At 46.4% G+C, this 21,090-nt stretch overlaps 1 protein-coding gene across 5 annotated transcripts in view; it reads right to left on the reverse strand.

Annotated features, from left to right (window-relative positions):
• Positions 1–7,738: 7,738 nt before the first annotated feature.
• The window catches only part of SPATA13 (spermatogenesis associated 13), a 350,174-nt gene continuing 336,822 nt past the window's right edge, over positions 7,739–21,090 (reverse strand). For all 5 annotated transcript variants that reach the window (XM_058547860.1, XM_058547859.1, XM_058547862.1 and 2 more), the window contains 4 exons: positions 18,610–18,739; positions 16,453–16,825; positions 13,783–13,857; positions 7,739–11,927 (listed from right to left, as the gene is read on the reverse strand). In XM_058547860.1, the coding sequence (XP_058403843.1) occupies positions 11,752–11,927; positions 13,783–13,857; positions 16,453–16,825; positions 18,610–18,739 (754 nt within the window). In that variant the 3' untranslated portion in view covers positions 7,739–11,751. The remainder of the gene's footprint in view (positions 11,928–13,782; positions 13,858–16,452; positions 16,826–18,609; positions 18,740–21,090) is intronic.

Below are 21,090 nucleotides of genomic sequence, written 5' to 3' on the forward strand. Positions count from 1 at the left end.
ACAGGGCTGCTGCAAAAACCGCATTTGATCACGATGTGCATGAAAGCACATTTTAAATAGGAAAGCAAACATAGAGTTAGTATTTGATCCAGCAGTCCCACTTCTGGGGATACGCGCAAGAGAACTGAAAGCAGGGACTCCAGCAGATATCTCCACACGCGGGGCCATAGCAGCCTTAGCACAACAGCCAGAAGGTGGAAACAGCCCATACGTCCATTGACACATGAGTGGATAAACAGAACGTGGAATATTCATACAATAGGATATTATTCAGCCTTCAAAAGGAAGGAAATTCTGACACATGCTACAACATGGATGGACCTTAAAGACATCACGTGAAGTGAAATAAGCCAGTCACAAAAGGACAAATAGTATATAATTCCACTTATATGAGGTCCCTAGAGCAGTCAAATTCATAGAGACAGAAAGCAGAATGGTGCTTGCCAGAGGCTGGGGGAGGGAGGATGGGGAGTTAGCGTTTAGTGGGTATAAAGTTTCAGTTTGGATGGTGAAGTTCTGGAGACGGACGGTGGTGATGGTTGCACAATAATGTGAATGTGCTTAATGCCACTGAAGTGTATATTTAAAAGTGGTTAAAATGGTAAATTTTATGTGATGTATATTTTACCACAATAAAAAATAAAATTAAATAAAAAAATAGTAAAGTGTTCCAAGCGGTCCTACTATGATTAGATGTATTTAATGTTTTGTTGTCTGGGAGGCCACTGTGAAGAAGTCCACGTGCACACCAAAGGGCGCACAGCTTGAGAAGCACACTTTCAAGTCCCTCCATCCAGTTACCGATTCGCTTTCCACCCTCATCAGGAGCTAAGACAATGCTGGGTAGCGAGGTGGGGGCTGAGATCAAAGGAAAGGAGTTAACTGGGAAGTGTTCTTGACGAGGAGAACACAGGCAAGCCCCCACAGCCGTGTGAACACTCGGGATTCATAGGCCCCTCCACCTAGGTCAGATTTCCCCACGAAGGGGCACATGGCACAGGTCCCTCTCTTTCATGGCACCTGTCATAGTAGAAGGTTACATTTGCTTATATAATTGTATGACTAAAAATCTGACTGTATTTTCCTCGTTGTTGTATTCCCAGTACCCCATCTTAAGCCTGGAACAGCAGGTTGAGGGGAATGAATGTATCATGGTAGATATCTTACGACTGAAGAAAAGTACTAACATAAAGCTGGTAGGACTGCTTGGAACCTAGGTCTTCACGCAGGGCTGAAGGCAGCGTGTGGCTGCACAGCCCTGCGGAAAGTTACAGAGAAAAGGCGTCCATGTCTTTGACCCAGTAATCTCATCCCTAAAATTCTCCTCAATAATCCAAAACTCATGTGCCAAAGATATCAACCCCAGCACTATGTATAATAGTGAAAAAGTGCATAGTAGGTCATGTGTAAGATGAGTGGTTTAGTAAGTATAATATTATGTAACCACTAAAATAATTATGAAAGTCTTGTAGAAATATGTAAAAGATGTATGTTGTGTTGAATTTTTAAAAAGTAGACTAAATGCCATGTACTTTACGAATGTACCCCTGTAATTATATATGCATATCGACAAAAACTAGAAGCAAACATATCCAAATGAACATGGTTGCTTTAGAATGTCAGCGTTATGGGAGTTTTTTCCTTTCTAAACAATGTTTTTTTTACAGTGTCTATAAAAATATTTCTAGATATATATATTTTAAAGCCAGCTCGACTCTGTCATCCAAAGGACTATATCGCCATCTTATGGAAGCCTTTAAATATCACAGGTCCAATTTGATGCAAATAGACTATTTTTGGAAAAGGAAATACAGATGTTTCCCTTTGAAGTCACAAACTTACGCCACACCAGGAAATTGACATTTCTTAGAGCCAAATTCCGTGAATAATCTACACCAGGCTCTTCTGTTTAACTCAGAAGTGACTGGTAGTAGTCAAATCTAAATTGCACCTAACCTCTGTTAAGGGGTCTACATTTTTTCTTCTTAAATTTTTCAAAATACGTGTTACAATTATTCCAGTAATATAAAGGTCACAAGATCATAAAGGTATGAAATTGAGATAAATTCCATTTTGTTCTCCAGCTAGAGAAGAGCTAAGATAAAAGCAAATATTTATCCTTCTGTAATTCCTTCACTGGTTTCTCATACTGGATGGAGGCGGACTGTGTCTAGCTTGCTCATACCTCGTGCCTAGCATGTAGACGACCTTCTGCAAGTGATTTTGAATAATGGAAAATGCTTTGCTCCCAAATAAGCAGTGAAATAAATTGTGGCACTATCTCTAATAAGAAAATTTAAAAGAGGGACATGAGAGTTTGTACAAGGAATAAAGCAGAAATTATGTTAATACGTTATTTTTAAAAATAAAAAATCACATCTGTGCTTCTCACCAAGTCATGGGTTGGATCGTCAGTTTCATGAGTTCAACCACAGTCAATACACCCAACTTTTAATTCCTACGTCTGGTGTTTCTCCAGAACGCATTAGAGCCAGGACTCCCGTCTGTCTCCCATCTTTCCCTCCCTCACTCCCTCCCCTTGTCTTCTCTCGCCTGGATCACCACCACCCGCCCTCATTTGTTCTCCACATTGCATCTAGACCTATGAGGCACCAACCTAGGTTAGAGCTTTTGTGTGTGTGTGTGTGTGTGTGTGTGTGTGTGTGTGTGAGGAAGATGAGCCCTGAGCTAACATCCATGCCAATCCTCCTCTTTTTGCTGAGAAAGACCAGCTCTGAGCTGACATCTATTGCCAATCCCCCTCCTTTTTCTCCTCAAAGCCCCAGTACATAGTTGTATGTCATAGTTGCACATCCTTCTAGTTGCTGTATGTGGGACATGGCCTCAGCATGGCTGAAGAAGCGGTGAGTCGGCGCGCGCCCAGGATCCGAACCCGGTCCGCCAGTAGCAGAGCACGCGCACTTAACCGCTAAGCCATGGGGCCGGCCCAAGGTTAGAGCTTTTTGAAGATAGTGACTATGTCTTTCCACTTTCTTATTTTAGTACCTCACAGTCAAGTATTTGTTGAGTAATTAAATGAACGAAAGAATATTATCTCGGTTCCAACTGTGCAAATCATCGCTTGGGGAGGTGAGTGGGTGTGAGATCTAATCTTTGCGGTGCTTTTGGTGGAGATCACTAATTTCTCCAACACTCCTTCTCACCTTCTTCCATGGAATAGAAATTTTAGCTGAGTGTGTGGCTGCCCACAATAGACTACATTTCCCAGCCTCTCTTGAAGCCCAGATACTACCATGAAACTAGACTCTGGCCAGTGGGAAGTGAGCAAAAGTGGTGTGCAACTTGTGACCACGGCCCTACAGGGAAGCAGCGTGCCTCCCTGGCCCTCCCTGTTCCTGTGGCTGGGGTGTGCATGGGGTGCTGAGCCACCTCAGACTCCTCGAAGGAGGCTGACATTCTGGGGATAGAAAAATCCTAGTCTCTGATGACTGCACAGACCAGACCTGTCCTACCAGCCCATCTTTGACATGAGAGAGACATATACTACTAATGTGCCTAAGCTCTTTTATGCACAGCTAAGCCTGTATCTTGACGAATGCGAGGTTTCTGCTGTCAAAGGTGTGGGCACTCATCCGAAGTGAGGAAGGTTTGTGGACATCCGTAGTCAGGTGGCCCAATAGTCAGAGGGGCTGAGGACTCACTGGTATACAACCCTCCAGGTGACACATTAGAAAACCCACAATAGTCACTGCGTTAGACACATGAACACAAATCAGTGTGAATGCCTAGAGAACAGATGCAATCCTTCTGCTGAATGCCGAGTTCATGGGCTGAGAGGCCCTGGGGAACTGTTGTGATCTCGTAGACCTGACACACTGATGCGGTTGGGGGCAAAGGGACACAGGCTGCAAATGACTTTGGAGGTATTGCTTTTCAGACCCAAATAAAATAGTGTCTTAGTTAACTTCTTATTCTGGGTTGTTTCTCCAATGCTTAACCTATATTTCTCCTTCACTACTGAATTTCTTGCTAAAAGGTTACTTAATGTCCCTCCTGATTAATTTTCTCCAAGGACATGATATCACTAATTCACGGCCAAGGTTGAAGGTTTCCACACTTCAAGAGTCTTCCTTCCCCCAAACTAAGATTTAGTAAAGATCTACCAGAACCCAGCTGAGCAATCTTTACTGGGTCTCCAAACCTCTGAGCCTCTGCTTTTTTGTGCATGAAATGCAAGGGATGAACTAACCTCCCACATCCCTCTCAGATTTGACAGTCTAAGACTCTAAACTCTAAATGTCCTTCATTGAATGTTCCTCCTACATGCTCTATACCTTGTACATTTTATGTATTTCTTCTTCAACATAACATATGTTGAAGGGCTTGTTTTTAAACTACACTGTGTAAATTAGTATAGGCATAAACATAAAAATGTACACATTAAATTTGTGCAAAATAATCTACGAGCGTCTCCAGAAAGCTGTCTAGAAAAGTCTGCTGTTCCTATGATTTCTTCTGTGTTTCACCCCTCCTCTCAGTCAGTTTGCGGAGTTCTGGCAGAAGAATTTCAAAATCTACTTTTATCTCCTGTTTAGCCTCTTCCTCAAGAATGAATTTTTGAACCGGCTCACTCGTTCCTACCCCAAACTCCACAGACATCTGCCTACTTTGCAAATAATTAGCAGGATTATCACACATTGATAATATGAGAGCTACTTGAGGACTCCGATGCCTTAACTTGAATTTAAAGAAATGGTGTTTCTAACGCACTTACCTGACCCCCAGGACTGCGGGCTGCACCCAAGTGCTGCGCAAACCAGGAATCAAGGGTAAAGTAAAGAAAATCCCGCCCTCCTGACCCAGAACTCCCGGGTGGATGCGTCTGCAGAATGGCAGGAAGGGGCGGCACGGGGCGTCCTGGAAGAGCGTGCACAGCGGCAGCAGCGCTGGTCAGGGAGCGTCCTCTACCAGCGCCGGTTACGTTAGACAACGTAGCGCGCTTGTTCTTGCTCTGCCTTCTCAATAAAGCGAGAGAAAGCGAGGTGCACTGTCAGGTGGAGTCTGGAGGTGGGGCTGCCCACGGCAGGCCACTTCCCTTAAAGTGACGTTCGTGCCTTGCTTGAGCAGCCTGTGGGCTGCCCTCGGGTCAGCCACGGGGCAATGGGACGAAACGGAAGAGGGACAGCGCCGGGTCTCCTCCGGATTCCGGACCAGGAGAACTGACCTCATTTACCCAGCTCTACTGAATTTCTGTGTAATTCCTTTAATTCTAGGCATCTGTGTATGTAACGATTTAATGCCCATTCCCTTCTCTCTCACAGATGCACCGCCACCTGCCACTGAGAAAAACAGGGTGAAACTACTGTTTCAATGCCATGTAATCACTGATTCTTAACTTTTCCAAATCACCCTCTGTTAATGTGGACTTCTAACTTAAGAATAGCATCAAGAAGACAAATGTACCCAATACTGTTTCTCAGAGGTGCTGAGGACTGAGTTGACTGTAGAGGCCGCAGGGAGTGTGGGGTGTGGGTGTAGGGCAAGTTCCACTTAAAGAAGGTAACGCTCCCCCCCAGTGTTCTCATACTCTCAGAAAGCCGCAATTTCTTCATCTGTGCAGCGGGCAAAACAATACCAACATCACAGGGCAGTGACAGGATTTAATTAGGTCATATAAATTCAGTCGGTTTCTCTTCCAACACCCCATTGCCTGACCTCACCTCATTTTTTTTTTTTTTTTTTTTTTTACTGAGGGAGATTGGCCCTGGGCTAACATCCGTGCCCATCTTGCTCTACTTCATACGTGGGACGCCACCACAGCATGGCCTGACAAGTGCTGCGTAGGTCAGCGCCCGGGATCCGAACCTGTGAACCCCAGGCCACTTAAGCAGAGGGCACGAACCAAACCACTCTGCCACTGGGCTGGCCCCATGACCTCACCTCTTGATCCCTAAATCCACCCAGATATCTTGGGTCCTTTTGTAGTGGGAGCAGCAGCAGCATTTGCCCTGCTGACCCTTCCTCCCTCCTCTGCATCCACTGCCCCTCCCCCGCCCCGTCTCACCTTTGTCTCCCACTTCTCCATCCCAGCTTCTTCCTCCATTCTCTTCCTCTGCCGGTTCACTCTTCAGGGCTGGTCCCAGGTCGATCCTCTCCTCTAGCTGCCTGCTCTCTTCCTCAGCTCCACTCCCACGGTTTTCATGACGCTATAGGCAGGTGCCTTCTCCAGTTTGTATTTGCAGCCCTGACCTCTCTCCTGAGCTTCATTCTCACTGGATGGACCACAAACCCAAACCCAAACTCCTGCCCCCACCTCCAAGCCATCATTTTCGGTATCCGTCCAAGGCACTAGCACCCACCCGCCACCCCGAGCCAGAACCTGGAAACTATCACCTGCTCCCAACACCCGTCGGCGATTGAGCCCTGCGCTTGTCGCTGAGCATCCTTCACACGCAGCTTCCTCTCCTTCCCTCTGTCTCTTCCTGTCTCCTAAATCACCTCCCTGCTTCGGTTTAAAACCCACGCTTTTCTCTACCATCCTTTCCTTAAACTCTGCCTACAAAAATGAAATCAATCCCAGCGCGTGATGGTCCGCAGGTCCTTTGTGATCCAGCTTCTGCTCACCATTTTGGTGCCTCGCACAACAAATTCCAGCGCACCGAAGCCCCACCGGGCTGGGTTAACCCTCCAGGATCGTACTTGGGCCTCGCTCCTGCGTGCCCCCTTCCCGCCCTGACACTCACCAGAGGAAGGGGCTCCATCCCAGAAGCCCTTTCCCGACTTGTACACACCCCTATTGTTGTGGAGTTCCCACTGCATTTCAATTATACCTTGATGTGTTTGTCTTCCCTCTTGGACCACATGCTCCTTTGGAGGATTACCCACGTCAGCTCGTTTCTCCAGCGTGTAGGGGAGGTGGCTCATGTCAGGTCACCTCCCCCGAAACTCTTCCAGAAGAAACTGCCACTGCCCTCCACGGTCCCTCCTTCCTGTATGTAGTACCGTCTCGAGTCCGGCAGCCACCCTTGGAGAGGCAGACTTTTAGGTTCCCAGGGCTTTCACCCTCCCCAGCCCCCTAAGCTTACCCCCACCCCTTTCAGTCCAGGCCAAGGACGGAGAGCAGACCATTTTGGGAAGAAGGTAGATGTTGAGTACACAAACAAAAAGTGGGGACTAGCTGCCTGGCAACCTCTATAGGAACCCCTCTCTTATTAGTCACAGCAAACAATGGCTATTTACTCAGCTTCTCTGAGCTGTTAATTAGAGAAGGAACTTCTCTTCTACCCCACCCCCACAGGGTAGGTGAGCCGCGGCCACAGTGGATCTCCTGGTGGAGGGGGCCAGCAGCTGCGAAATGGAAGGTGTACAAAGGCACCTTCCATCCATCCACCTCCCACCATCAGCAGCAGGAGCTGCTGCTACAAAATAGGACTTCTCACTTCGGGTTTTGGCTTTATCAGTCTTATTCCAACATTTAGTGACTTTTTTCAACTCACGTGGCCCCTCTCTGTTCCCCTCAGAGCCTTCACTCCCCCATACCTATCCAGTGGTTTGATCCAGCTCATTAAAGGATGGATTTTTACTGAAAAGTTTATCAACGTCCAGGCAGGAAATGAGCTGTAAACCCCGGAAACCCTCCTAGCACTCACTCTCCATTCACACACACACACACACACACACACACACACACACACACACACACACACACACACACACACACACACACACACACACACACACACCTTATTTTACTACTCAAATACATTACTAGAACCAGTTTGGCAAATTAACTTTAATATACAGATACAAAACAGCAAATGCACATTCACAGCATTTACAAGGAATCATTCAAATAACATTGTAAATAATTTTTTTTTTACAAAAACTTCATTCAACAAAAATACATATCAAGGTAGAGCAATCTTGTACAACACACTTCAGCTGTCAACAGCTATTCGTCCGTCAGCTTGGAAGCTGTCACTAGACTCACAGATAACATCATCTTGATGAGTTAAAACTGAAGGAAAAGGTTACCGAAAGCCTTGCAAAGTAGGTAAGGCAAACACAACTGATGCTAATATTTACAAAAAAAGACCAACTGTTAAATTACAGAATCAGGTAAAGAAAAGTATTTTCTAAATGCAATGTCAATGCCTATAAAATAACTAAAGGCAATACTGTTAAGTGTGTTGTAGCCAAGTATATTTGCATCAAATATTTAAGCTTCTGGGTTTTTTTCAAGATCAGTTTCCACTCATTTTTTTCACAGTCTTTTGGACTCCACCTTCATTGCCTCCATCCTGAGAACAGCAGCACCAGCCAAGTGACATTTCAGCAAGGAGAACAACTTGCAGGTTAAGCCTGTTTACAACGGTTTCTGAGCGGTTTGACCTCGTTGATTTGTGTCCAGCGTCCCTGGCTGGTCAGCCAGGAAAGGACGTTTACGCACACTGTTGGCATCGTCCCGTGAGGGACATGTCTGTTTCTTCTCTCCTCGACAAAATAATGAGACAGCCATTTCCTCCCTCGCCCCAAGTAATCAGGCTGTTCCATCCCGGCTCGGTAGGCAAGGTGATCTCTGTTGGGGGAGATCAGCACTTTGGGCACATAGAGTTCCAGCTGACGAAATGCTGGATCATGGCTTTTACAAAAGATTTCCATTGTGAAACAGATTTTGAATTAAATGCACATTTGCTTTGTGTCTAGACAACAGCAATGTAGGATTGAGGGGATTTTCTGCACAGGCACGGAGTTAGTCTTCGTCTGGATTAGGGATAAAAAGGCACAACAATATTCAGAAATAGCGTGGGGATGGGAGTGAAATGTTTTCAACTACAAAATCAGATCCACCGAGGGAAAGAGATCAGATCTACTGAAAACAAACTAAGCAGATGGTATCCCGGGAGAACTCTGGGATTGCTGCCACTCTTTTTCTAGTTTGCAAGACAAAGATAAAGAATGCTATTTCTCCAGGATTTTACAAATATTCTATTTTGTGATTGCTTATAATCTACTGCAAGGTTGTTATGCATTTTAGGTGTGATCAAAATTGAGAAGGGTGCTTTTGACCTGAGGCCATTTCAACTGTCTTTCAACAGAGTTGACAAATTCTGAAACATGAATGACAGAATAAGTGAAATTCATCAAAATGTTATGCCATCATTTTTGTTTGGTCCATCCATATCATGCAATGTAGAGAGAGAAAAGAGAGAAAGACAGACAGAAAGCGAGATTCCCCATGAAATTCATACATAATCCACACAGGAGGCTCTTTGTTTTTGCTCTTTCTTTCCGAGTGGGACATGTGACAAATCAAGAAGGAAGTTTGGCAAACCTAAAATTAGAACACTTGAGCCATCTCTTCATAGAACTCAGGCATTTGGTAACACAACCCAACCTAGACATAAAGCACCTGAAAATCCAAGCAGGATCCAGCTAGAACCGGTATTTGATCAAGTGACTCTCCCACTGTACAGAGCTGACGGGACAGCACTGGGCTCCACAGGCCCCCGCATCCGAGCTTCCTGCTCCCGGCAGGAAGCCCACGGAGGGAGAGGTGGAAACCAGAAGGTAGGGCTCGGCTGGGAAAGAAAGCAGGACTGGTCACAGAGCTTAAAGCGTTTCTTCATGGCCCGTTAGTAAATGGAAGCCCTCTGAGTGGTTCTTCACTCAAATTCAATCCTCACTGAAAATGTAACATGAGTGAAAAATTCTCTTTACTTCCTTAAAGTAATTCTCTTATATTAAAAAAAAAAACCCAACTGTTCAAAATTGCTGTATATACAAACAACTATATTTAGCACAAACACCCCTGCAGTTATTGCTTAGGGGTCCATGAAAAGGATATTAAGTAAAGTTTTCAAAATATATCATCATATTTTGTTAGTAAAAAGGTCAGTTATATAAACGCAACTAAAATTGAGATGTCTATTCAAAAATGAAACACATGTGCATGAGCATGCACACATACACACATGCGTGCACGAGTGCTTGTGCACGAGGAGACACAGCACCTCTTGCGAGGCTTCCTCCCCAGAGCAGCCTCTATTCTGGTACACTCAGTAGGAAGGTCCACAGAAGCACCCCGGGGGGGTGGCCACAGGGTCACACAACCTTCCAGCAATACTGCCCATAAATGAGCACATCAGGGTGGCTGAGCAGGGTCATTAACAGACAAGTTTCCTGACAAGTTTTTACAGAACACTCTAAGGCCCACCCAAGAGGTCCAGGATTGTGTCTTCTTGATGCATGATGTCACCTCCTTCAGGAATAGCTGAGTGTGGGGGAGAGTGGGGAGAGTGGAAGAACCACCTGCTTGGAGATGCAGGTTACACCTGTGTCTATGACATTCCAGGTCTGTTTATTTTCAAGCATGGGCCTATTAGAAAAAAGAACTTTCCGAAAGTAGCACACAAAAGAGAGATTCTCAAACAGAAAACCACAAATGGTGCCATACTACACCCCCCAGCCAGTGCACTCAGTAAATGAGAATGGCATCTCTCTTGCAGAGTCTGTTGTCTTCTCTGAACATATTTAAAAGTTAGTTTTATCAAAATTTACAATAGAGACAAAGACAAGGAGATTACTATTGACAGATATCAGCCCATGTGGCCTTTGTTAAAGAAGATGCTCTCTCTGAGTCTAGATAGATTTTGTTAAGGTTTCTTTTACAAAGAGCCAATCTTCAGAAACCTGTTGACATGCTAATGATGGTCGGCTAGCACGGCTGCTGTGGGTCTATGCAACAAAGCGGCTTCAAATCCTGAGGAAGCTGAAGGGCTCTGAACCTCATGCTTTCTCAGTGGAATGTACGTGTCACTGTAACTTAATTGGTGAGGACGCCAGAAACAACCGACGGAACAGGCACATTGATGCTCTTTAAGAATGCCTTCCAACTGGTGCATCTGCATATTCACTGTATCATAAAATTAAAGAAGATGGGTTTTTATATGGCAAACAGATATGCCTGAATAGAGTTTCTTAGGTTATGACATACGAGTAGACATGATTTCTGCTCATGGAGTTACCTAGTGCACACGGGCAGGAGAGTTCCTGACTTGAAAAGGACACATCTGGCTTGCAGTAGGATTTTCCACTCCCTCCCTTGAAAGCAACAGTATCTTTAAAGGTGTAAGTCCCTCCCCATTGCAGACCTCACCGCCACAGAACCAGTGCATCCTGTTTTTCCCTCTAGCCTGTAGGGGCAGGAACCTGGCAAGAGGAAGCCTGCACTACCATTTGGCCACTGCATAGATTCAGACGACACCAGGGAACACCAGGGCACCTGCACTGCCCCCAATGCTGTGGAGAGAGGAGCAGCTCACAGTGCTGGTGAGAGGCAGGGTCGCACCAGCCCCATCACGATCACTCCCTGCAAAACCAAACGCAAGCGCGCCATGCTCATCTGGTCCTCCCCCAGGAACCGAGGGGCCCCTAGCACCCCGCGCCTGACCTGCAGCAGCGAGCGGGCTCGTCATCGCGAGGCTCACGGGGTCACTGCTCAGCACGCAGTCAGAGCCCATCACTGGTTCCCAAGTCCTGGCCATCTCAGCATAGGCCACAGAGGGCTCTCGTGTGCATTAAAGACGTCCGTCATGAGCTTCTCCTTCCATCCGAGGAGGCAGCTGGGTCTCTGAAGACTGAAGGTGAGTCCAAATCCTTCTCTTCTTCACTGATCCCCAAAGAAGTTCTCAGCACTGGGTCCAACATACTTTCCTTGGACTTTGCACAGAAGAAACAAGAAAAGTTCTCCTCTCCACGTCCACCTCAGCAGAAGCACCGCCCTCTGCTTCATTTCTTGAAAGGGGTGAGTTTATTGAAGGTGTGCCAGAACAGCGAGGGCTTCCTCTTGGGTTCTGCCAGGGCAAAGACCTGCTGCTGGGGGACGCTGGTGGGCACGGTGACGTGACGCTGGTGTACGGGATGCAAGCTCTGGTGCGGTGGGGCCGCGGGGCACCCGCTGTAGCCTGCTCAGGAGGGGAGAGAGAGGGAACAAAGGCTGAGCGTCACTGGTTAACCAAAGAGGAAAAAAACAGTGCCAAGACTCCAAGTTCTTAGCTAATTCTCAATTCATAGTAACCAGAAGTACATCTAATAGTGATCATAATAAACACTTATTATGTTCAGATACTGCGTCAAAAACCCTCCAAAAACCCTCCAGGCAAGGTACCATTACAGTAATGTGATTGGGAAGGAAACTGACAGCCAGAGAGGTTACATAAATCATCTATGGTCACACAGCACTAAGTAGCAGAATTAGACGTGGACTGGCTATTTGGGATGAGAAGCAATAAAACGCTTTCAGTGAAAGCCTAGAGCTCACACTGCCTCGGCCCAAATCCTGCTTTGCTACTTACTTTGTTATTATTTGGGAAATTGTTTCATTTCTCTGTGCCTCAGGCCCCTAATCTCTAAAACGGGGATAATAGTTCCTACCGGGTTGTTATGAGAATTAACCAAGTTAATATAAGTAATATGTATTATTATACTTATTACCTAATCACTTTAATCAAACCGTTTCTTTAGAGTAGGCATTTTAAATCTGTGCAGAGGTAATTAAACAGGTTTATTAAAGTTAGCGACAAGATCACAAGCTAACGGTGAGAATCGGCATGATATGAGGAAAGTGTGGGTTCTGGAAGGAGCCTCTGCCAAACAAAAGGCCTTCCCTGTCCTCCAGGCTGACAGGGCAGAGGAGGTGAGGTAACTCTCGGGAAGCGCCTGGCAGGCGGTCACCCAGAAGCACCGGTGTTCTTCCCATTCTTGAGGAGCCTAGCTGCTGAGCCAGGGGCTCTCGGAAGACATGGATAGAAGCTAATGAATTCTAATGCATTGATACTTACTAGTCACATGCCATTAAAAGTGGAGATGCAAGAAAAAGAATATAAAATGGGTTTTTCTGCCCTGAAGATATTTATAACTCAGTGGGGGAAATTCTGCATTTGAGTGAGGGTGGAGGGGAATGCTAACTGGTGTTCTGGTAATGAATTCTTCTCAGCCCATCAGCTGGTGGCGTTTCATAGTCCTGGGCTTACCTGGTCCTTGTTTTTGCATTTTCAGCTAGGAAAATACTGAGTGGGATAAATTTCATAGGGTAAATCCCTCTTAGAGAAGACAGTCAACCTGAATAAATGTTCTAAGAGTATAACACATTTTTGGAATAAAATCCTTATTATTTTACTTCTATTGGGCTAAATCATTTGTATTATCTACATTGCGGAAAGTCTTTAACTGCACATTAGGACTCTGGGGTGCATGACCTGGGCACTGGTATTTTTAAATAGCTGCCCAGGTAATTCTCCTGTGCACGGAGGGTAGAGAAAACCTACTCTAAATAAGCCAGTGTGCCTTCTTTTTAACTCCTGGCTTGACGCACTAAACTTTCAGATCTGCTTTCCTCCCTCAACTAGAATGTAGCCAGCACGCAGTCTGGGCTGGAGATTTCCTCCTTGCGTGCCCAAAAGATGCAAGAGGCACTGGTTTGCCTGGTGAGCTGGTGGGCCTGATGGTAACACCATCGCTCCCTCAGGAGGGTGAGGCACAGGGGGGCGGTGGGCAGGATGGGGGCTCTGGAAGCTCTTTGGTATCATTTCAAAACACATTTTATAGATTTCCATTCAAATGTAAGCAAATACTGAAGCACTCAAACCCAATGCAGATCATTTTAAACTGCCAGTATTTTGAATCCATCGTTTTGCGTTTCACCCATACTTGTCTCCTTCATTCAGAGTTGGTCAGATGCTAACAGCTTTGGGCATTTCTCCCGATTTTAATTCCAACACTGATACACAGTAAGGAGAGGAAGCCTTCTCCAAAACTTACCTTTTGATTTTCCATGTCCTGCCTTTTGAGCATTTAACATGGCGAGCTTCTTTTGATTTTCTGAAATTTCCATTCCTGGATTTAGAAAAAATATGATATATATTCAAAACAAGAGAAGACATTTCAGAATAAAACTTGCACAATAACCCATATTAACCTGAGGTATTCACCATAACCCGAAGCAAGGAACCTTAATCCTCAAGGAACTAGAAGAGGTTGAAAAGATTGGATAAGCGGGAGTCGTGTGGATTATCACTAGGGTGGCCACGTAATTCTTCTCCAAACCAGGTCATTTTAAAGACTGAAACGGGGTGCTGTTAATAATGATGCACTGACTACTTGTGTAAACCCAGACAAACGTCCGTATAGGATCACCCTAATTATAATCCTAAAGGATGAGGCCCTGGGAGGAGAGGACCAATCAAAGGGGTCCCTGGGTCTGTTCACCTACCTACTGTGAAAGCTGGGTGAGTCAGTGGTTCTACCCTGACAAAGGTAATATGAGTAATGGAAACTGGACTTTGTACCCCAAGTACGGACAGCGTTGCCTTGAATTTCTCCTACTCAAGTACTGTAGCCGACGGACACTGTCGGCATGTGGTGGGTGAGGGGGTGAAAATGAGTAGGTAGAAATGGGACAACTGGAGATGAGACAGGCTGGGGCCCCGCAGGCAGGAGGTGAGAAGAGAGCAAAGGACAGAGATGGAGGAGGGCTGAGGCTGCCGGCCGGATGGACCCTGCAGTAGCAGGAGGGCTTCCTCCCCCAGGCAGGGCTCCACCCTGACGGAAGGAGATCCAGGCTCGGCCTCTGCTGCTCACTCGCCAGGGCTCACCCTCTACCTCTGCACACGCTGCTCCCATCCTCGGCTTCCCAACATACCTGACATCTGTCCCTGACAGGTCTGATGCCTCCTTCAGGCTCCATACACTGGCCCCTTGGCTTCTACTGTCCCCAGGCCCACACGGGCCTTTTGCCTTGGTTCCACCCTCCATGCCCAGCCTGGTTGACTGCCCATTCTCCAGGATCTACCGACACATGCCGTGTCAGGCACGCAGCAAGGGCCCGGGTCGGTCCTATTTTATTACTCACTCACGAAGTTCACAGACTTAACGGCTCTAGGAGTGCCACACACATACACTCATTCGTTCATTCATTCTTTGACGTCTTCTGAGCACTAGCAACAGGGAGGCACTGCACTGTAGAAAGGCATGAAATCAGGTCCCTCCCTTCTTTCTCTGTCGAGGGGCAGAGTGGAGAAGTGTTTAGAACACCCCTTCTAATACTTGGTGCTATCCAAGGGGAAAGTGAAACATCCTAGCTTACAGATGACTTCAGGGCCTGCACGAGACAATGTTACATGGCAGGTGAAATTAGGATTTCGAAGCTCTGGGGTTTTGCATTTTAATAACTGTCATCTGCAAATATCTGAAGAATTCTTGACATGATAGAGAGATGAGCCTTCTTCTAAAGGGGCCCGAGAGTCAAAAGCAGCACCAATATATGCAAGTTGTTGGGAATCAGCTTTCCTCTCAGTACAAAGACACTTCCACTTAGTGGAAGGGGCCCCTGTGAGATGGTGAGTCTGTGTAATTAGGGTGAAGGTGTGGGCTGACGCCCACCTGCTGAGACCGTTTCAGAGGAGATTCCTGCTTCTGATAGTTTGTTAGCCTGACTGCCCGTACATCCCTTCCTGCTGTAATATATGGTCCCACGTAACCTGTTGTGGGTGAGAGCAAAACCTGTGGCAAGCCCAGGGCTGGTGGCCAGGGTCACACAAGGTGGGGAGGACCATAAGACACCTCCTGGTCCGAATTCTAGCTTTCCTCATAGCAGGAGGTGGAAACAGGGAGGCTGTAGGCCTTCTCCTCTATCCTGCACCACACAGCCTTTGAGGTCTGGGCTCATGTGGGCTGCAGAGATGAATACGCTTCATTGCACCTCATCTTTAAGGGCCCACAGTCCCTATGGCATCCCTTCAACAGCTTGTGCTCCAAACTCTCGTGTGCCTGGGAGGCAGTGGACCTCGGGCTCAGAGACCATGGATACCATCACTGTAAATACCAAGGACAGCAGTTGCACAAGGCTGATCACTACCCGGAGGTGGGCAGAAGCGGGGAAGGCAAGAGCAATGCGAAGTATGAAGCAGCACTGCCTTAATTACAGTACAGGACGCACGGTCCTTGGCTTCATGGATGCGAGATGGGAAAACACGCATGCAGAGGTGTTGGGTCTGAATCGACTGTGGCAGCAAGGTAAATTTAAAGTGCTTTAAAGGCACAGCGGGAGAGGAAGCCTCGAGGATCCTCTAGCATTTCTCAAACCTGGAGGAGAGTCACCAGAGAGTGGCTCAGTCTCGGGGTTGCACCAAGCTGGTTTTAAAGGCTACTTGGCCATGTTGTAAGAGAGGGCAAGTGCGTTAAGCCTCAATTCTTCATCTGTAAAATGGGTATAACAATAGTACCCACACCTTGGGACTGAAGGACACAATCTCTATAAATGTGCAGCAAAGCATCTGGCACGAAGTCAGTACTGAGTAAATGTTGCCTGTAGTAACTGTATCTGTCACGGTCCCTCCTGTCAGCAGGTTTAGAAGGATTTTCTTTCCCGAAGGGTGGGAGGGGCTGGAGAAGAGGTGAGAAAGCAGAGGCACGGACGCCCGGGGCGCTCACCCATCTCCCGGTCCTCCTGCACCCGCCTCCTCTCATCCCCGCAGGCCTGCAGCCACCTCGCCTTGTCTTCTTGCTTTCTGGCACAGAACAGATGCACCTCGCCCGTGGTCTTGCTGACGAGCTTGAAGGCGTTCTTCAGGCTGAGGTTGCAGTCCCTGTCCCGCCCGTCCTCCAGGTCCTCGAGCTCCACGTCGTCCATGTCCACGCGGCCTCTGTAATAGAGCACGTCTCTGCGCAGCAGGTCCTTCTTGCAGGACACGAGCTGGTGGTCAAACAGGAAGAAGGTCCGCTGCTGGCTCCTGCCTTGCTTAGTGATTCTCGTCAGCTCCCCAGAATGGATCAACTCGGAACTTCGGTCTAAAATGTCCAGGCCCTGGAAGGAGGAAAAGACGTCATCACACCTCGCAGTTCTGATCCCTTCAGGGGTCAGGGATACAAGAGAGGCCCTGACCCAGAATCTTCCTTGGGCTTTCCAGTTACACGAGGCCCATCCACAGGAGGGCAGGGCCTCAAAGGCCATTTAAACCTTGGTGTGTGAGTCTCCTTTGCGTGGAATTTCTTTCCTGTTTTCCCTACTCAATGGGAAAGCGTTACAGTGCCTCTACGCGATCTGAAGTGTCCTCCTCATCAGAAAGGTCTGGTGAAAGCGCGCTGGATTAATGGAATCCAGTCGCTCTGAAATGGCAGCCGGCCAAGACCGATCCTCGGAGGACAAGGAGACGAGGGCTGTCCTGTGCGCGTGCGGGACACAGCACCGTAGACTCTCCGGCTTTCCAGTCAGGCGGAGAGCAGCTCCCTGCAATAGTAACTAGCTTAGGGTCTTGGAAACCAAAGGCCAGAGGGCAAAATGGCCAGCAAGAAATTGGTAAACTTGTGACAATAAATTATCCCCTAAATGTCCGAGTCCAAGAACAGAAGGAAAAACATACTTTTACAAGATTTAGGTCGGGCCTAATCCAGTGTAACTTTATGGTGTTTGGTACGACGCTGATCTCTGATTATCAGACGTTATTCTCCTTGAATTCCAGTCACACACAATATTTTTGGAGACAAAAGATCTTGATTCCAAAATAACTCTCTTTACTTGCCTCGAGCAATCTTGTGCCCTAGATTCTTTGTTCACAAAATATGAGAATTAGACTAAGTCATCTCTGAGGCCCCGTCCAAGCTCCCAGAGTCCAAAAGGCCCTCGAAATAGAAGGATTTCTTTCCAGCTTTCACCGCTATAACCTACTCTAGTTAAAAACCTAACTTCTCAATTCAAACTTTCTCAATTCTTTAGGACAGTGAGTTCTGACCAATTAATTTGATATAGGATGAATTTTGCTTGGTTTAAAAACAATCTAAACAGCATCAGCTTACTGCTCTTAATAGCAGCCATGGAGCGTAGTGGTCACCAGCACGGACTCTGAAGCCGGCTGCCTCCCTGAGCTGGAAGCCGGCTCTGTCACTTCCTAACTGTGTGGCCTTGGGCAAGCGACTTAACCTTTCTGTGTTTCAGTTTCCCTATCTGTTAAATGGGGGTAATAATAGTTCCTACTTGATGTGATTGCTGAGAGGATTCAATGAGTTCATGTAGTAACTAGCTCAGACTGGTGCCAGGCCTGTGGCGAACACAACACAGGCAGGACCTACGGCCACTGCTATTGTTTTCATGAATAAATAAATCTATGTGTGCCGCCCCATCAGTACAGGCTGCAGCCAACACTGCATTGGCACTGTCTGGTATAACGCTCACAACAGCCCTAGGAGGTGGTACCATTTTCCCTTCATCTTATAGATGAAAAGAGTAATCTTGCCCAGATCATACCGACTGAGAGGCAGGCAGCGTGACCCCCGAGTCTGTACTCCTGCCGCACTACAATTTATATGCTAAATGTTCCCCAGTTGCTCTCATGGAGCTTACCTCTAGCAGGAGAGACAGAGCATAAGCAACAAATTAATTACAGACATTCCTCAGAGTATTTCCTGGTGGATGTGGGAGATAAAGTTGTTAACTGCTAAATTCAATGATATGCCTCAAAATATATACACCATTAAAGCCAAGAGTATGAAGTCTCAATCACAGGACATTAACGTCTGTCTCTAAACAGACCAAACGGGGGAGGGCGTGGGCAATGAGGGACGACGTGGAGCAGAGGGGGGGTCCCCACTTACCTCCCAGCCCACGATGGACACCTGCCACCGAGCTATCTTGTCTATGCTCTCCAGCTTGCGTTTGCGCTCATTGATCAAGCAGGCTACGTTCTTCATGGCCTCGTACGCCGCCTTTATGTTGTTGTAATCACTGCAAAGGGAAGGTTCATTTCAACCACGTAACATGCAGCTTGCAAACAAGGCCTGATAAAATCATACACTCCATCCCTGATTGTGCACTGAGAGTCTAGACAAAGTGGCATTTAAATAACAGCCACTGTTTCGTTTTTCTTGTTCTTCCATGAATAGACTACAGTCTGCATAGGTTAAGGGAGCTGACAGAATGCAATCCAGAATTCTCTGGAATAAGAATGTTTTCATTCACTTCCCAGAAATCACAATGAATGAAAGTAAATGCCACAAGAAATAACTTTTAGTCACAATGACAATGGATTATTTTCATTAATAAAGAAAGAACAGCCTTTTTTATTGCTTTCGTTCTGATATAGCTAGTTTTGCTATTATAAAGTACTTTAACAATCACGAACCATTGTCAAGAGTAATTATTTGCTCTGAGCCTCATCTTTTACGTTGTTCAGGAAAAGACACGAGAGAGCACAAGCCACAGAAGTCTGATGTGGTGAGTTATGTGAATGCTAATGCGGCATTTACCTCATCAACAGATCTTCATTTCTAGTGCTTTCCATATGCTATAGTCAGATCAAACTAAAAATGTTCCCCCAGCAGCTCCTATTCCCAAGGCCTCTAAACTGAAGGTACCAGGACAACCTACACCACAGTTGTAATCTACACACAGGCTGGAAGGGAGGAGTCTAGCATCAGAACGTTTTACATTCGAGTTTTGCTCAGTGTTAATAATTTAGGGACACATAAACCAACCATCCAGCTACTGAGCTGAATTTCATACTTTCTAGTTCTCTAGAACAGAGAGAAGTCTTGGGGGATAGACAGAGCCTTTGGATCTCAGCTGAATGAATCAGAGTCCTCCTCGACAGCCAGGAAAAAAACACCTTGGACGTAGATTCTATTGTCTATCTACTCAACACAATCAAACTCAGCCCTGGGAAGTCCCTGGGCATTTCCCACAAGCAGACCCCGCTGTCGTGAGACAGGCCTATTCACACCCAGAGGCAGAGCACAAAGGAGGAACAAACCATGTGGGGGCTGCCAAAATAAGGGGAGCAAAGCCCCCCAGAAAGGCCTCCAGCAATGAAGAAACTGCAAAATAACTGTATTTTTTTTCTACAAGTTTTTCTGTACAATTCCAGAAAAGAGGCAGAGTGTAATGGTTTCCTAAAAAAATTCTGTTGTGTTTTACTTAAGACAAGGAAATGGGCTTTTTGTCATTTCCTTTAAAATGATTTTTTTTGGAAAGAGTCAAAATCTGCAAATGCCTCATGGTAAAAAATGCCCTAAAAAGAGAAAAATTAGGGGCTGGCCCAGTGGCATAGTGGTTAAGTTCATGCGCTCCACGTCAGCAGCCTGGGGTTCACGGGTTCGGATCCCGGGTGCGGACCTACACACCATTCATCAAGCCATGCTGTGGCGGCAACTCATACACAAAACAGATGAAGACTGGCACAGATGTTAGTTCAGGGACAGTCTTCCTCACATGAGAAAAAAGGAGAGAAAAATTCACTGCTGAAGGTAATGTGTGCACTTGTGGCGACAGCTTCCCATCTGGAAGGAACTAATGTGTTTGCCCTTGTCTTTCAAGATACCATTGCTTCTTAATTCTCTTATTTCTCTGGTTCCTCATCATGGTGCCTTCTTATTCTCTTTTAAAAACTTTAAATTTGTGATTCTTTTTTTTTTTTTTTTGTGAGGAAGATCAGCCCTGAGCTAACATCTGTGCCCATCTTCCTCTACTTTATATGGGACACCACTGCAGCATGGCTTGACAAGCAGTGTGTTGGTACGCGCCCAGGATGTGAACCCGTGAACCCCGGGCTGCTGAAGTGGAGTGCGCGCGCTTAACTGCTACGCTACCAGGCCGGCCCCAAATTTGTGATTCTCTTGACTCTGTATTTTCTTTTCACCAAACTTTTCTGATTTTTCAATCAGAAAAAGAAAAAAGCATAGCTCTCTTTCCCGTTATTTACTTCAATGAACCCCTTTCTCTTATTCCTTTAATCCTGATTCTTTAAACTAACACCCATATCCAGGGTCTACTGTTCACCAACCTAGCTCTTTTTCTCTTTCCATCTTCCAACCTAATTGTAAAAAGATTCCCTTTTCAAGCCTTGTGTCTCCACAGAAGTCCAGCGGCAGAGAGGACAAAAGAATGATCCATTTTCCGCACCCTGCAGGGTAGGCACTGCCACGGATAATCCGACTGTTCTCAGGGCAACAGTTAGTTGTTAAAATCCAGAACTGTTGTGGTTTGCGACAGCAAATTTCCTGCGGGCACAATCCTTTCCCTCTCCCTCTCCTCACTAGAACCCTTCAAGATTGAACATTCAAGGGCTGCAGGTATAGTGA

This window comes from Diceros bicornis, chromosome 9, assembly GCF_020826845.1.
Source record: "Diceros bicornis minor isolate mBicDic1 chromosome 9, mDicBic1.mat.cur, whole genome shotgun sequence".
Lineage (NCBI taxonomy): Eukaryota > Metazoa > Chordata > Mammalia > Perissodactyla > Rhinocerotidae > Diceros > Diceros bicornis.